Source organism: Chaetura pelagica, unplaced genomic scaffold (assembly GCF_000747805.2).
Source record: "Chaetura pelagica isolate M959 unplaced genomic scaffold, ChaPel_1.0 scaffold587, whole genome shotgun sequence".
NCBI classification, from domain to species: Eukaryota; Metazoa; Chordata; class Aves; order Apodiformes; family Apodidae; genus Chaetura; species Chaetura pelagica.
The window spans coordinates 1-16,988 of record NW_009953909.1 but is presented as its reverse complement, the minus strand read 5'-3'; the positions used below and the strand labels follow the sequence as shown (position 1 = coordinate 16,988).

The window sequence follows — 16,988 nt, the reverse complement described above, 5'->3', positions numbered from 1 at the left end:
CCGCCCAGCCCTGCCCAACCACCAGCCAAAGGCTGGTCAGGCTGGGACAGTTCCATGATGAATTCAGAGCAGACACATGAAGATCATCTCCACAGGCACAGTTTTCCCTGTTTGCTCTGCTGCTCTCCAGAGGAGGCCTGAGGCACAGCCCGGGTGTATCACTGTACCTTAATATATATATATATTTATTCTTTTTTAAAAGGATTGTTAGGGGTAAGACCTGTTGGAGAGGGTCCAGAGAAGGGTCACCAAGATGATCCAAGGGCTGGAGCAGCTCTGGAGCCAGGCTGGGAGAGTTGGGGTGTTCAGCCTGGGGAAGAGAAGGCTCCAGGGAGACCTGAGAGCAGCTTCCAGTGCCTGAAGGGGCTCCAGGAAAGCTGGGGAGGGGCTTTTCATCAGAGAAGATAGTGAAAGGACAATGGGTGATGGTTTTAAACTGAGAAAGGGGAGATTTAGGTCAGATATTAGGAAGAAATTCTTCACTATAAGGGTGGTGAGGAGTTGCCCAGGGAGGTTGTTGATGCCCCATCCCTGGAGGTTTTTAAGGTCAGGTTGGATGAGGTTTTGTGCAAACTGGTCTAATGGTTGGGTTCCCTGCACAGGGCAGGGGGGTTGGAACTTAATGATCTTAAGGGTCCCTTCCAACCTTAATGATTCTATGATTTGAGCTGTGGTTGGTAAGGGAGGGAGAGGAAGGGAAAGCAGCTACACCCTCACTGCTGCCAGACCCGTGTGCTGCAGTGGGGACTGGGCACAGCCTGCACCCCCCCTCTGCTGGGAAACACCCCAGGAGCACAGGCCCCCTGGAAAAAGCTTATTTTATCAGTATCATCTAAAGATTAAAGCCCTTATCCCTCACAGAGCCCTCCCCACTCTTCCTTTTGCAGCCCAGTGAGACCTGCCTGGCGGGAGGTGAGGCAGCCCCTGCAGAGCTGTGGGTGAGGTTTGATTTACAGCCCCTGCTCAGGATTGATGAGTCTCTCCCTCCCCCTTGCCCTGTGATGTGTTGGACATTGATTCATTTTACCTCCAACTCCAAGGTGCTGATCAGCTGAGAAACTGAAGGGATTATTTCTTATGTGTATTAAAAATGAGACCTCTCCAATGTTAGAGGACGGGTTTAAAAATCCTCAGGTCCCTTCACTTCAGAAACCCTATTTTTAACAATCTGAATCTCACATCCTGAAGTGGCTCCTTGGAGAAGCTCCTCTGGCCAGAGATGGATCATATCACAGTGACTCAGTTCCTCTGTTCTTCTGAGAGTCTTCAAGGCAAATTGCTGTGATTCATTCCCATATTAAAGAGCTGAAGAACATCCAGGTGGAATACAAGGCACTGGAGATGCTGTGCCTGTGCTTCTCACCCCCCCCTCCCCTCAACGAGTGCTCCCACCTCCCTTCCAGTCAGATCTGCTTTTTACTGGGACCCAGAAGCTGGAGCAGAGCAATGAGCTCTGCAGCAGGGCTTCCTGCCTACCTGCCCTGGCCACAGCCTGCTGGAAGACATGCCAGCAGGGAGGAGGGTCAGGGTTTTGGGCTGCCCTTCCTCATCACAGCAGGAACCTGCCTCCCAAAACATTTGGTACATCTGGAAACTCCTGCCCTTGGGCTTTCATGGGACACTAGCTTGGGGTGTAGCAACTGCAGCAGTTTTGTGCCTTGCACATCCAGGAGGCAACATCTGAAATCACTGCGAGAACACAGAGCTGCCTACACCTACACTCAGGTACAGTAACACACTCAGTGTGCACAGGCACCTCACTTGTGCTTCAAGGCTCATTTCCAAAGCACTCTTGGGTGGAGCTCAACAAGATACCCTTGACAAGCCACCTCTCTCCCCTCTCTGCTACCTCCATCCAGAGATTCAAGCTGAAAATTAAACCCAGGGACATTCCCAGACCAACAGCCACCCACCCCAGCTGCAGAAACACACAGTTTGGGAAGCAGGCACTACCACCATGACTTCAGAAGCTCCTTCCAGCTCTGAACGACATGGAGTTCTGTAAGTTTAATACACCCTTGATGATTCAGAAAAGTGAATTTTTCTTCAATCTGTGGTATTTTAAAATTCTCTATTAGCCTGTCACCTTGCACAGACAGATGCCAACTACAACCAGAAAAAGTACACAAAGCTTTAGGCTTTTTTTTTCAGTTAAAACTGCTGGGAAGTTGCCTACATGGCAACTGCTTTTAATTAAATGTTCTGTCATATTTACAGCATCACATTTTTCTCTGTGATTCACTCTTTCAGGCTGGCAGTACACGGTGCAATTTTCTTTAATGAAGCTGGATAAACCTCCCTTTGCTGTGTGCACTGAGGGCACCACCAACGCTGCTGCGCTCGCTCTGCCCTCTCGAGCCAGCCCGAGGGTGGAGTGTGAGCACCTGCTTTGGCCAAAAGAACAACCTTCAGGAAAGAAAACAACAACCAACAAACAACCTCAAAAGTCACCCTCCTCCTGCCTGCTTCATTCATGGGTGTCACAATACAGGCCTGAGGTTTCAGCTGCTCCCAGGATGCTGGATGATGACACCTCTAAGCGAGGGGCCGTCAGGCAGAGGAGCAGAGACTTGGAGCTGCTTGGGGACATGTTGAGAAGCAGCAGGAAGAAAGGGAAGTAAGGAAAGGAGCAGATGTGGCATTTTAATGAGGTTGGAGGAACCGTCACCTAAAATCCTGCTTGTGCATCAGTGATGCCTGAGTGTTCATGACAGCCACCCCATGATGTGGATGGCCTTGAGTTTCCAAGATGGAAGTTATTAATCCCATCGGAAGGGAGATTTCACCTTCCAGTGGTACCAGGCTAAACACTATTTCATGGCACTTAAAAAAAAATAGAATAAAATAAAAACAACCCCAAATTCTTCTCTCATTGGCCTTGGTTTTGTGCTTTTTTTTTGGTTGACTTTCTGTGCTCAGCAATGGCTGAGTTCAGGCACACTGCTCACCAGCCTGCTTGGATGGGGAAATGTCCCCTGGATGAACCACAGCCCTGTAACGCTGCGGATCAGGTTGGCTGAGGAACAGGATGAATCAGGATGATCACGAGAAGAGAAAAAAACCACTTTTCCTTCCAGGCCACCATCTGATTCATGCTGCCAGAGCCTGGTCCAGCAGCACCTCCAGAAGCGGGCGGGAGAGCGGCCGCAAGTGACGATGCCAGAATGACAAGCAGAAAGAAGAAGAGTCGTGTGCTCCAGCCTCTGGGGTCAAAGGCCTCGTGGTGGTGGGGGTGCTGCCTCCCTCCCTGCTGGCAGACCCTACTTGAAGGTGGCATTGAAGGCCCTGCCGATGACGAGCCTGCGCACCTCGCTGGTGCCAGCCCCGATCTCGTAGAGCTTGGCGTCGCGCAGGAACCGCCCCATCGGGTAGTCATTGATGTACCCATTCCCACCTGCCACCAGAGAGAAGGCACAGGTCATTTCTCCTGCCTGATTGCAGGAGCTTTGAGGGTGGGATGGGAGAGGGCAAAGCTCTGGCATTGCTCTTGGCTCCCTCCAGCAGCTGCTCAGAGGAACCAGCGTGGTCAGTGACTCACCCAGGCACTGAATCCCATCCAGAGCCACCTGGGTCGCACACTCTGCTGAGTACAGGATCACTCCAGCACAGTCCTGCAGGAGAGCCAGGAGGGTGACAGTCAGGAAAGGTGTCACCTGCCTGTCTCCAACCTCCGTGTAGCTCTGACCCTCCCACTGCTCTAGAGGCATCTGCTAATGAGCCTGCAGCCCTGACCACAAAGGCACAAGAGAAGCTGCAGCAGCCTGTCTGTCACTGCAGACACTTGTGGCAGGTCTGCAAAGGCCACGTGGGGACAGGAGAAGAAAAAAAACCCAAAAACCAGAAAAAGGGGAAAAAAAGGAGTGCAGCAGGGGAACTGGTCTCTCATGAACGAACATCATAGCCACAGGAGACCAATGTGATTTGATTTGGGATGCAGGGCTCTGTGCTCCAACTGTTAAACACGCAGTCCCCTCCTTTCACAGGGTCCAGGAGATGACAACACCTCGGAATGACTCCCACAGCCCCTCCCCACAGCCCGGATACTGTGTTTGGGCTGCCAATAAACACCTACTGATGCTGCTAAACCTGCTGCCTTGCAGAACGAGGCTTTCTTTTCCCTTTGGGGGGGAGGAAGCACTTAGGGCTGCGAGCAAGTCATTCTGACCCCCAGGACAGAACTCCCACCCTGGGACCACAGGACAGGGATCCCCCCCCCAGCAGACAGGCCAGGTGGGAGCAGCTGACCTTGGCATTGAAGTGTCCCTGGTCACAGGCCCTGGCCACGTTGTAGACGTACTGCCGGCAGGCCATCAGCCGCGTGTACATGTCTGCCATCTTGCCCTGCATCAGCTGCAACAGCAGAGACAGGGGTGAGGGTCACCTTCTGCATCAGCACTGGGGAGCACCCGTTGCCCAACCCACCCCACTAGACACATGGGAAGACGTGGATTCACAGATACACGTGAGGGAGCTGGAGGTTCTGTCAATTCAGACTTGGTTCTCCTCCCACTCTATTCTGCCTTGGTGAGGCCACATCTGGGATGTTGTGTCCAGTTCTGGGCCCCTCAGTTCCAGAAGGACAGGGAAATGCTTGAAAGAGGCCAGGGCAGAGCCACAGAGATGCTGGAGGGAGGGGAACATCTCCCTGCTGAGGAAAGGCTGAGGGAGCTGGGTCTGTTGGGCTTGGAGAAGAGGAGACTGAGGGGTGACCTCATCCATGGGTACAAATCTGTTCAGGGCACTGTCAGGAGGCCAGAGCCAGGCTTTGTGCAGTGATGTCCAGTGACAGGACAAGGGGCAGTGGGTGCAAACTGGAGCATAGGAGATTCCACATAAACATCAGAAAAAACTTCTTCCCTGTGAGAGTGACAGACCCTGGGCCAGGCTGCCCAGAGAGGTTGTGGAGTCTCCTCTGGAGACATTCAAACCCGCCTGGACACGTTCCTGTGTGATGTGCTCTGGGTGACCCTGCCCTGGCAGGGGGGTTGGTCTAGATGATCTTTCCAGGTCGGTCCCTTCCAACCCCTAAGATTCTGTGATTCTGTGACTCCCAAGTGTCAGCCACAGCCCTGGCTGTGCCCATCAGTGGCCTCAGCCAAACATCCTCAGAGATCTTGTCACCTTCCCACCACATCATTACATCGTGCAGCCCCAGTGCAAACTCCAGACAACCTTCCCCACCCAAAGCCCTCCCACCACAGAGCTCTTTGTCTTCTCCTTTTTTGAAGAGAAAAGCAAGACAACAGAAGTTTCTAATTCCTTTGCTGCTCACCTGGAAGAGGCCAATCTTCTGTCCAAATGCTTCTCTTACATGCAGGTATGGGATCGCGTGGTCAAGGACAGCTTGCATGAGCCTAAGCCAAGCACAGATATGGAGGGAAAGGAAGAACAGAACTATTAATTAATAATAATTAAACTTTGGAAGTGTAATCTAAGGCAAAAAAGGTTCTCCTACCTAGCATGATATGCTGCTGCATTCCCACAGCTCCACTCCAACACCACTAGCAATAAAACCCAAAGTTCCCATTTTCCTCCCCAGTGCTCTGCTCATTTGGGACACCTTGTGGTGAGGTCTCACCTGTGTAATTCAGGGAACTGAGACAATGAGTGGAAGAGGTTTCTTACAAATGCAGCCAGGACAGCTTGTGCTGCCTGGCATCTTCAGAGACCAGCAACTCTTGGAGTACTTGCCAGTACCACAGCAAAGCACAGGCAAGAGCAAGAGGGTGAAAAAATCCTCCTTCTGCTTTGTGGAAGATGGTCTGTCCACATGAGGATTAGTACAGAGAGACCACCTGGGATGACAAAAGGACTGTAGGGTAAAAATAATTACTGGGGAGCCTATTCATTCTGAATAAATGCAGAATGAACCCTTTCCCCAGTCCAGAGGAGGGGCTGTGGCTGGGCTACTCTGGAAGACAGAGGTTTGCCAGCTTTCTTTCTGGTGTTGCTTCCCCTACCCCTTCCCTCTCAGAGCATGTTCCACATGGATGCTTAGGAACTGAAAAAAGTGCATAAGAAGTGTCCCAGTATCTCAGTTCTCCATTTGAGCTGCATCCCACTGTGTGAGGTGATGGTAAAGGATCCCCTGGCCTTGCAGTCTATAGAAGCTGACAAACCCTTACCCCAGAGGCCCACCAGACAAAACGAGTCTCTCCAGGTCCAATCCACTCATCAGAACGTAGACTCCTTTGCTCAGTGTCCCCAAAACATTTTCAGCTGCAATCAGCAAAGGAAAATGACTTACTTCTGTGCAGAACCAAGACAGCCTGAGGGCCTGTGTTCACTGGGGAGAGGATTGAAACTTTCACTCCCCTTTAGCTTCCCTTTTGGTTTGAGACACAAACTTCCAGACAGGCACTGAGATTTGACACGCACTCCCTGCCACCAAGATGCCTTTTCAGTCCCAGCAAAGCCAGAAAGGAAAAGGCAGCAGAGGGTTACAAAGGGCAGCTACAACCACTGCTACTCTCTTGTCTGTCTTCTGCAGGGTGAGGTGCTCTCCAGAGACCTTCCAGCTCAGCACTTGCACCAAGAATAGCAAACTTAATAGCCTGGGAGGACAAATTAGGAGCCCCCTTCTCCATCCCATGAGTTTGTCCCTGACCCAAACTGATCCATCTACTGAGTGTGTGTTTGAAATGAATGCAAATCCTAGTTGGATATGCTTGGGTCACCTCCCTGAGCATTCCCAATCCAGGAACCAGAGCTGCCAGAGGCAGGCAGTCAAAGCTCACCACTTATCACACATTGGAGGGATATGTATTAGTCCTCTGAATCTGGAGAATATGAACAGTCATTATCTCCCCTCCTGTGAGGGGGACTGAACAGAACATTGCAGCTGTTATAAATAAACGTTTGAAAGAGACAAGTATTATTTCTGTGCAAATGGAACAGGAAAATAGCCACATTAGATAACAGGCTGAGAAAAAACCTGAAGAAACCGTTTCACTTTGGGACAATCTAAAGCACACACTGATGTTAGCAAGTACAAAAAAAGAAGCAGGAATAAAAGGTTCATCTCAGCAAGGCTGTACTACTCTTACAATCAGGAGAGAACTTAAAGCCTAACAACTGTGCTTTGTAGATGGACAGAGATTATCCTGACCACCTCATCGAGCAGAACTGAGATACCATTCAAGCTTTGATCACACGTGATCTGAGAGGTGTGATATGCAAAGTGAAAATGAGACAGGACTTGGACCCATGCAGATAGTCTCCTGAAATAATCAATCTGTTTTTCAGTGGCAGAAGCTCATGAACTGCATTGTCTCCTGCTTACTGAAGAGGATGTTGATGTAGGGTAAGAAGTGCAGCCTCTGCAGGGCCATCATCATGACATTGGAGCTACCATGAGGAAGAAGAATGAAGCTTGGCTTTCAGAGAAAAGGCTCAAGAGCCCCACAGACAAGAAATAAAAATACTAATAGCCAACACTACTTTGAAGAACAGAACACAACTGCCAGCATCAGTAACAGTAAAGTGTCAAAGCTGTTCATGAGTAATGACATCTTTCAGCTAAAAAAGGACTGAATAGCCTGAACAATTCCCTGTAGGTTCAGTGAAAGAGGATGGATAGATGTGTGGTGGGCCGAGGGACATGTGCTGACTGCACCAGGGCAGCAGAGCTGCTGGCTGCATATCACAGCAAAGCCAACAAATGCTGAGGCTCTGAACCAACTTCTACCAATGCAACATGAGTGAGGAATCCATGGACAACACTTGCCATGAGAAACACACCGGCCACTGTGTGCAGCACGGCTGGCAGGGAGCCCATGTGTTCTGCAGCAGATGGAATTGCAGTGCTAGGGGACATCTTGACCTGAGAGAAACATCCTGCTGACACCCGAGATGGCATCAAACTGGTTCTGCTTCCAAGGCAGAAGATCAGATGCAGCATTAATGGCCAGAGTGCCAAGTGTGTTAACTTCCAGCCTGCAGTGATGGGCTTCCCCAAGCAGTCAGCAAGCGGGAACCCCGTTCCCATGAGAACACACTGCTCGTGCAGGTGGCTCCTCAGGAGATGAGCTGAAGACCTGGGCACTGGCCTTGCTGCGTTCACTGGAGGGATCCAATCAATTTAGAAATGCCAGACTTCAGCTGAAGCTCTTTCACTTACTGCAAAGCAGCTTTTGGTGGTGTATGGGGAGCAGGAGCCACTTGCTCTGCAGGTAAGCAATTAGGATTTTCCTGAGTTCAGTCAGGTAAGGCAGCTACTCCACTTGCTGTGGATTTTTCTAACAACAAAAATGACCATTACAGTGGCCCCTGCTGTGCTAATGGGGAAAAGGAAGTTTGTTTTCAGGCCCTGACCCCCAAAGAACTCAGAAATGTTAGAGGCCAACCAAAAATCTGTTGGATAATCTCCAGTGATTTGGGAGAAAAAAACCCTTCAAGGCAAATAAGTTCTGAGTATGCTAGATGGGAGCACTAATGGAAACAAAGAAGTTCCTTTGGAAGCCTCACCTGGGCTTTGCAGAAGCAGGGGTTAAGAGTTAGGTCCATGAGAGTGGAAGAGGAGTGAGCTAAGGAGGGATGTGCTCATTCACAGCACACCAGCAAATTGGACTTTTCCAGTTCCACCAGTTCCCTTGAGGCTGCCAGAGAGCAGATAACCATCTGCAAACCCTCTAGGTCACAGTCTGAACATGCCTGTAATTAGTGATCCAATTTATCTGATCAAGAAGACAGGAAACCACCACAATTTGAACCCAACTCACCGGGGATCTTGCAGTTCTCAAAGATCAATTCACAGGTATTAGACCCTCTCATTCCCAGCTTATTGAGCTTCTGGGCTGTGCTGAAACCTGGCATTCCCTGCAAAGCCAGGACAGGAAAAATACATTTCAAGTGGCAATTCTGACAGACAATCACTAGATGCCTGGGAAATCTCCTTGGCCACACAAAGACATGTAAGGTACCAAGCAGGAGTGGGAGTGGATATGGAAGAGGTAAGTGCAGAGGAGCAGATCCTCAGAGAAACATGCACACATGGGGGGAACCTGGGACCCCAGTGCATCCATTGTCTAATGCACAGAAACATTAAATAAATAAATTATGTGGACAGCTGCCAACACTGACACTCCTGGAGTAAGGGCTGCAAGCTTTGCCATAACTGAACTATAATCAGTAAGTCAGGTTAAGTCCATTAGAAGGTTTACAGGTCTCTGTGATTTTCCAGTACCATTTATTTTATTGCAACTTCCTGTCTTCCTTGCAGGGGCAGAGATGTGTATAGCATAGGTTCAAATAATTGAAAGGGAAACCCTGTTTTCCAAGGGCCCCCCATTGAACAGTCAATTTCTGCTCCCTTTGGCCTCCTCTGCTTTGCATGTTTAGGTCATTTCAGGATTCCAAAAGAGCAGTGCAAGAAAATGGGGCTTGGAAATGAACATAGCCAATTTAATGTCTTGGCTAGTTGGCTTCTAAATGAGCCAGTTAGAATGAAGGGAAGGAGTTGCTTTAAAAACCACAGTGCCATAAGAGAATTATTCAACCCACCTTCTCCACGATGAAGGCAGTGATACCTCGGGAGGCTGGAACTGCACTCATGTCAGTTTTAGCATAAACAATGAGAACATCTGCATCTGGCCCGTTGGTGATCCAGAATTTGTTCCCATTCAAAACAAAGTAGTCTCCTAGAAGCAAAGAGCTGCAACCTGTTAGCTCACAACAGAGCAACACCCATATCCTCACTCCATTTATTTCAAAAGACACTTCCAAGGACGTTCTTTAGGACCCCTCAAAAGCATGAACACATCCTTCCCAAGGTCAAGAAAATGAATTTCCTTCATTTCTGGAGTCTAGAGACAGTTTAACAAATGCCTGACAAACTATGGCACCTACCACTGGTTCCATCACTCCACCAACCTCCACTACCACAACCACAAGTCCACTTTTAGACCTTACATCTTCACTGCCTGGCTTTCTCCCCCACTGAATCCCCTGGGAGGCAGCACAAGCCTGCAAACATGGCCTGGCACACCCAAGACCACAACCCTCTCTCGGTGGTGGTGGGGAGGTTAGTCTGAACTTACAGGAGACACTATTTACACCAGCTCTCTATCCAGGCAGCACATGACAGGCTTTACCTTTCTTATCTGCTCTCAGCTTCATGGACACAACATCAGATCCAGAGTTGGGCTCACTCATTGCTAAGGCTCCAATGTGCTCCCCGCTGATTAGCTGGAAGAGAAGACAAACAGGGAGGAAAAGGCAGCACTGCTCCTGCTCCCTTGTTAGCCTGCCTGCCTTTTTTCTCCTTCCCTGCAGGAATCTCCAGGGTAGCTGTTCTCTGCAAGAACTGCAAACAAGAGTGGCTGCTCCTGGTGGAGGCCAAGCAGGGAGCTCCCTGGTGCTGCTGTGCTGAGGGAACAGAACCAAAACCCAGTGGGATGAGGAGGAGGACTGGGCTCCCAGCTGAGCCAGACCAGTACAGCTCTGCTCAGAAAACACCATCTCCAGGAAGGTGCCAAAAGAACCATGCAGGCAGCCATATGCCTTTCACCAGCCCCTTGCTCTTCACTTCATGACTGCCCTTTTACATAAACAAGAGCTGTGAAACACAAAAGGCCAGTGAGGGGGATGAAAAGAGATTGCAAAGTTCTCAGCAATGTTCTCATAGCTCAGTCCCCCCACACTCCCATTACAGCAGCAGATGGACACCCTCCTTCTGTGCCTGCTCATACCAGGCTCTGGCAGAGCTGCTGCTTCCTCTTCACTATTCCTTCCATCCTGCCCTTTCCTCCTTGCCTTTTTTTCTCCTTCTGTGCTTTCATACATCTACTTCTCCTTTTGATCTCTTATTTTTTAAAAAAAGACTCTGCCCAAGATGCATGTTCAACCAAGTCAATCCATCAATGCATTTCTACAGAAGTCCTGTTAATCTGCTCAAAACTCTTTGAGTAAGTGCTCTGTCATGAACCAGACAGGTAAGAACTTGAAGTGATCACACACCTCATATTGAAAGGCAGTGAATGAGGGCATTAAAACCCACCTGAGCTGCAACAAGGACAATTACCTCTGAGCAGGCTGCATGGTGCTTTCAGGAAGCAACACTGTGCTTTGCATGTGATTTAAATCAAATTTCTTGCACTGATAATTCCACTGATCACTTCAGAAGCTGGGATTCAATGTACTAGTTATGTTTTTCCATGCATTTAAATACTGAAATCTGTATAACATGCTTTTAGTCACAAACATCAATGCCCCAAATGATGAGGTTTCATTTGCAGATAATTAGCATAGGCAAACCAAGCATTTGGGCAGTGAGAAATGGCAAATACAGAACAGGAAAGCAGTGGCTTTCAGTCAGAACTCTCAAAACAATTTGGGAAGCTGAAAGAATATAATCCAGTGTCACCTCAAAGCCTTTTTTACTAACACAGCTCCAGAGAGAACTGGACTATGCTGCCTCCAGACACAGACCTCAGCACAGGCAGAGGTCAGTGTGCACTTAAAGAGAAAAATTAACAAGTTAGAGAAGGGCAAGTCTGGCAAGCACAATATTTCCTGAAAGCTGGGCGACTGAGATTGGCTAGTGCTTAAATGCTCCATCCTGCATGCAACCAAAAAACAAATGCTCTCCAGTTTCCTCCCTTTTCCAGCCACATACCTTGGGCAAGTACTTCTCTTTCTGGGCCTCGTTGCCGTTACGCACCAGCTGGTTGATGCACAGGTTTGAGTGGGCTCCATAGCTGAGCCCAACAGCTCCTGATGCACGAGAAATCTCCTCCATCACCAGCACGTGGTCCAGATATCCCAAAGCAGATCCACCATATTCCGCTGAAGAGAGAAGAGAAACCTCCTGTTTACCACCATGGAGCAGATGAGACCCAAGACACTTACAGGAGAGCTTCTGTTTTGACTGACACTGTCCCTGAGCTGGGCTCCTTTGGCTTTCCCCATCCCCTCTGAATTCCAGTTTTCTTATCTTAAGAGGCACAGTGATGTTACTTCTTCAGCATAATCAATAATTTGTTTTTATACACACAGATAAGGATGCACTTGCACAATAGTTTGTGCTTCTTGTCAGCCATCCTCAAGCACAACCCTATCTTATCACGGAGATCAAAGCAAAGTGGCAACCTGTATTGGGGGGGGACAAAGGAGCACAGGCAAGCTTTGTAAATCCCACATGTTTCTTATAACGAGGAGCTCTAAAGGAGTGAGGAATCCTCTAGCTGCTCAGCAAGTGGGGCACTAGAGACTTCTCTATGCCCACAAAAGTGCAGGAGAGCAGCACTTTGATGGGTGGCTGATGCAGAAGGAGCATGATTCATAAATGTAACTGCTGCAATTCACCAGTGCAAGAACATGGATCTCCAGAGAGGATGAGGTGACAGAGCAGCATGACCATCACAACCAGGAATCTAGTGAGGCACAAAGAGCTGAGCCTAAAACTGGAGGCAAGGATTAATGGCACAGAGTGGAACAGGGGGTGGAAAGGCAGGGAAAAAGAGAAGGCCAAGCAATGCATAAGGGCCTTGGGCAGCTGACAGCCCACGTACTTATACACACCTAGATACCTACACACATGTATATACACACAAATACAGCCACATCCCAATGGAAAGCTTTGTTCTACAGGCAAGAAGCTAAGGGAGGAACAGTCAGGGAGCTGAGCTGGGAGCTCTTACCTGTCACCAACACGAATGCTGTCAGCAAGCAGCAACAACGTAAGGGCAAAAATGTTTGTTTGTTTGAAGTCACCAAAAGCTGAGTGCACACCCTGGGCTCAGAGAGGGCTACTGCCCCTGACCCCTCCAATTAACACCACAGCCAGTGGCATCAGGTGCAGCCTTTCCTCCCTCCTGGCTTTACCTGCAGGACAAAAATCACCTCCCTGCCACAAATCAGAGTCTGGGGTTTTACTGAAAACCCCACCTGAAAGGTGGGTTTAACAATTTCTCATATGTGCCAAAACAAGAGAGTTTTCTATTCACTCCTGTAGAAGGCACAAGCTGGGGGGTACTGCCTCAAAAAAGGAAAGGGAACTGCCTGCTGCAAGAAGGACTGGCCCCTGATTGCCTTGTACTGCAAGAGGTGCAAGAAAATAATCCTCCCAGACAACTCCTCATGTAACACAGACCACAGTGTGAATGGGAATGATGCTGCCCTTTCAAAATTACTCCTTTTACAGGACATGCCTGTATTACCATTCCATGGTAGTCACACATTTGCATTTCTTAACTTAGCTCTTTATAGAAGAAATGGAAAATTACAAACCAACATAGTTTTATTAGTCTTAAGAAGAAAACAAAAAGCACTGTTATTTAAAATGCTGCCTTAATAGACTCGATCCACTGGTGCCCAAACATGCCATTTAATTGAACACATGCCCTCGTAAGATTTCACATTATCTTCACATCCTAAATCCCAGTCTCCACCTCCTACAACAAAACCAGTGCCAATAAAGTGCACACAGCTAGACAATCAAAAACAAGGCAGAAAAATTCTGGGCACAGGAGGGTTTTAGAGGTAAATCTTTGAGGAAATCAAGAAGGACAGGACTCATGAGGGGCTGGCTTATTTATAGTGTGGGAAACTGCTGTAAGCCTCAGGCACAACATCAAAGAAGAAAGAAGGTAAGAGTGAGAAAAAACAGGAGCAGCAGTAAATTGGGAAGAGTAAAGAGAAAGAAAGCAGAAATACAGACTCTTTCAGGCAGCCCCAGCACCACTGAAAGGCAGGCAGAGGCTTTATTCCAAGGCATTGCTATTCAGCTTGCTTCTGCAGAGGCCTTTGCACAGCCACCTCCAGAAACACAGACTTTACGAGGGGCACATAAAGGCCCCATTGGCTGCTTTTCTGCACTAAGGGCTTCTCTTCATTACACTGTGTTAGTGCATTCAGCATGACCACAGCAGCCTCAGTAATCTATAACATTAATCAAAACACTTTTCAACTAACCTGGACAAGGCTGAATAAGATTTAACCTGATTTTTTCTGACTGGTTGGATGTGGTGAGCTTTCCATTAGCTATCACAGCTTTTCAGAGCATTGTTTTACACCCTTTAACTTCTCCCATTAGAGATGGATGTTTGTTCTAGGATACTTTTATCTATAGCTCTCATTCTTCAAGACTTACAGCAAATGCTGCATATTAGAGAGGCACAAACATGTTTGAATTGCATATATCTGGGAAAAAAACCATCTCTGAACAGTACTTTCAAACTGTAAAAGCCATCTTGTCATCGTCTAGAAGACTATCAAGAAAAAAGGATTCTGAGCCAGTGAAGAGTAAGGAAAGTTTCAGAAAATGTTTTAAAAGCCATTAAGATAGGAGCTTCTGGACAAAAACAGCCAAGGCTGTTATCAACTGGAAAGGGTGGGTTTAAGTAGCCTCTCTTTTGTTTGAAGAATTACTCAGCAGAAGGTAAAAGGTGGAAACAGACTTACCAGGAGCTGTGATTCCCAGAACTCCCAGTTCCCCAAGTTTCTTCCAAAAGTCCTACAAACAGAACAAGCAGTGAGTCCAGACCCACAGGGCACCACCATGAGAGCGGCTGCTGTGAATAGCAGGTACCATGAGTTATCCATGGCTGAAACTCTGGAATTATGTAGGAGAGCTGCTATTAGCTGGCACTTCACAACTCCTGAGGCACAGAGCTGCTGGCTGACTTGGGATGTACATCAGCTGTGCCTGGCAGCACCACAGAGTAAGAGGGAAGCCACGGCAATCGTGCAGAAGCCAAGGATGAGAGAAAACAGACATGCTGGAGGGGGCATCGCTCTGCTGTGGCCTCTCCCCCACTGCCTGGGCACACAGTGAAGGCTTGTCATCTGGCCTCAGTGTCCAGTGAGAAGATAAACATCAGTGGGCAGCCTCCAGAGACTTCAAAACGTATTGTTCAATAGCTCTGGATGACATCTGGTGCACCAGACTTAATTTATATATTTAACTTCAAAGCTGTGCATATATCCCTGAAAATGTCAACATCAGAGCTCCGGGAAATCCTGGCAGATGTTCTGAGCTTTTAAAATCTTGTGCAGCTTATGAAAACCAATAGTTGGATCTCTCATTTCCACCAATCAGACCTTCCTGTCGCACAGAATGTGTTGTTTTTATTAAGAAGGCAAGTTCCAACTCGCCAGCCAAACAACTCTCCACTTCAGCATTCACAACAAACTAGAGAGGAAACTCAGATGTCCAAGGAAGGGTCTCAGTGAGGAGAACACAAAGCACACGTTAGAGCAGGGGTCTGAACAGAGCCAAACAGAAATACCATGGTAAGAATCCACACAAGACTATAATCAATCCTGTTTTTCCCCAGTTGCATCCTGGCTGGGTTCCGCCCCAGGTTGCTGAGAGTTGTTAGCAAAAGATAAAGCAGGAAATAAAAAAACTGTTTTCTCTACTGCTTTCAAGTTGGAAAACTTAATGCATGTGTTCCTGTGGTGTGGGCTGGGATCCTTTGTCTGGCCTAATGCACAGATCAAAGTACAGAGAGGCTTTCACTACCCTCTATTTCAAACACACACATGAAATACTTACTCGCATGTCTTTGAATTCATTTTCCTCGTCAATCTGTTGGGCCTTTGGAGCCAAATGCTCTTGACAGAACTTTGTCATGGTCTGTCTGAGCTGGGAAAAGATATGAGGAGAAACGTGCATTATATAACTCATCTTCTTCCCCAGGACACTGCCAGCATTCCTCTGCCAGGATCCCAAAGGCAGAAGCACAAGTCCCTAAGGAAATGTTTCAGGTTAATAGCTGGGAGAGCATATGAAAGGCCCTTTAGTCTTTTCAGGAGAAGACACTGATGACTGAAGTTTCTCACAACATTTAACCTGGACAGTCTGAGCCCAGCATGAGAACAGCACTTTCCTGCCTGCAGCAGGGCTCAGGGGATGGTTCTGGTCAGGAAACTGAGAGGTGATGAACAGAGCTCATGGTGCATCCTCCCCATCCAGTACCTGCTTATTTCATTTAATTACATGCAGATGCCTGGAATAAGCACACATGTCAATTAAAACGTGCTAGTGCATCAAACCAGAACTACCTTTGCTGTCCTACTGTCTTCTTCAGAAGGAAATTGGATGAAGTCAGGTGTGCTGGTTGTGCCAAGTGTTAACAGACTCCAAATCTTGTTCTAAATTTTAAAATTTCAATACGTACATGCAGGTATTCTGCAAGGTCTATATGCACCCTAAGAAAATACACAGAGTATCTCTTTTAGTGTTTTTACCATAAAGATTTTTAAACTTTGGCTAGATATTGTGGTAGAGCTTAACAACTCTGTTTCCCCTTTTGGTTCTTTATTCCTAGAGCTTAATGCTGGTTAAGGAACAGCAGAGACCAAAGGCTCTGCTGCACAACCAGAATCTGTAGAAGGGGCAGAAGCAGCAAAGCAAAATCTGACCAAACTTCTGTGCCCTTCATGCCCACAGCTAAACCAGCCTCTTTTTACAGCTGCAGAGATATCCTGATTTCCATGGCCACCCAGACCTTGAAGTCCAGAACCACCAAACAAGTACAGCAGGAAACTTGAGCATAAAGCTTAAAAGATTAAAAAATGCTTAAAAACATTTAAAAAAATAAATTAATAGAAACTGAGGGATAGACTCACAGACATCTCTGATACTCAGGGTATAAGTTACAGTGCTGTTAATTCACATTCAGTGCTACTGAAGATTTATTTCTGATTTTTTTCAGCTTTCCCAGCAGACAGGTAAGAGCTACAACAGTATTTCTGTCCTTTTACTCCTGCCAAATGTAGAAGTGCAAAAACCTGTCAAGTTAATTTGAGCTGATAAGGCTCAAATGAACTGCAACCTGGTAAAGAATAATTCTGTAGTAAGAAAGCAACAAAAATGAGTTTATTTTGTCCCTCTGCATGCTTGCATGGAGCTGCTGCTGAGCATAGGAGAAAACAGTAAAGCATAGAACTATTATCCCCCCATTGGGCAAGAGAACAGGCTGAGAGAGCTGCAACACTTCTCTTGAGAGGACTTCCAGAGCAGCTCTGCTCTGGAGCCAGGCTGG

The 16,988-nt window shown here is 47.7% G+C and overlaps 1 protein-coding gene across 1 annotated transcript; it reads right to left on the bottom strand.

The window, feature by feature from the left end:
* Positions 1–3,194: 3,194 nt before the first annotated feature.
* On the bottom strand, positions 3,195–15,586 carry IVD (isovaleryl-CoA dehydrogenase; the record flags this gene model as incomplete). The annotated part of the gene is made up of 11 exons (XM_010001457.1): positions 3,195–3,394; positions 3,539–3,611; positions 4,246–4,350; positions 5,273–5,354; positions 6,126–6,219; positions 8,721–8,817; positions 9,502–9,638; positions 10,092–10,185; positions 11,615–11,784; positions 14,401–14,452; positions 15,497–15,586. Coding segments are annotated over 11 exons (1,128 nt in total), but the record flags the coding sequence as incomplete, so codon positions are not given.
* Positions 15,587–16,988: the final 1,402 nt, after the last annotated feature.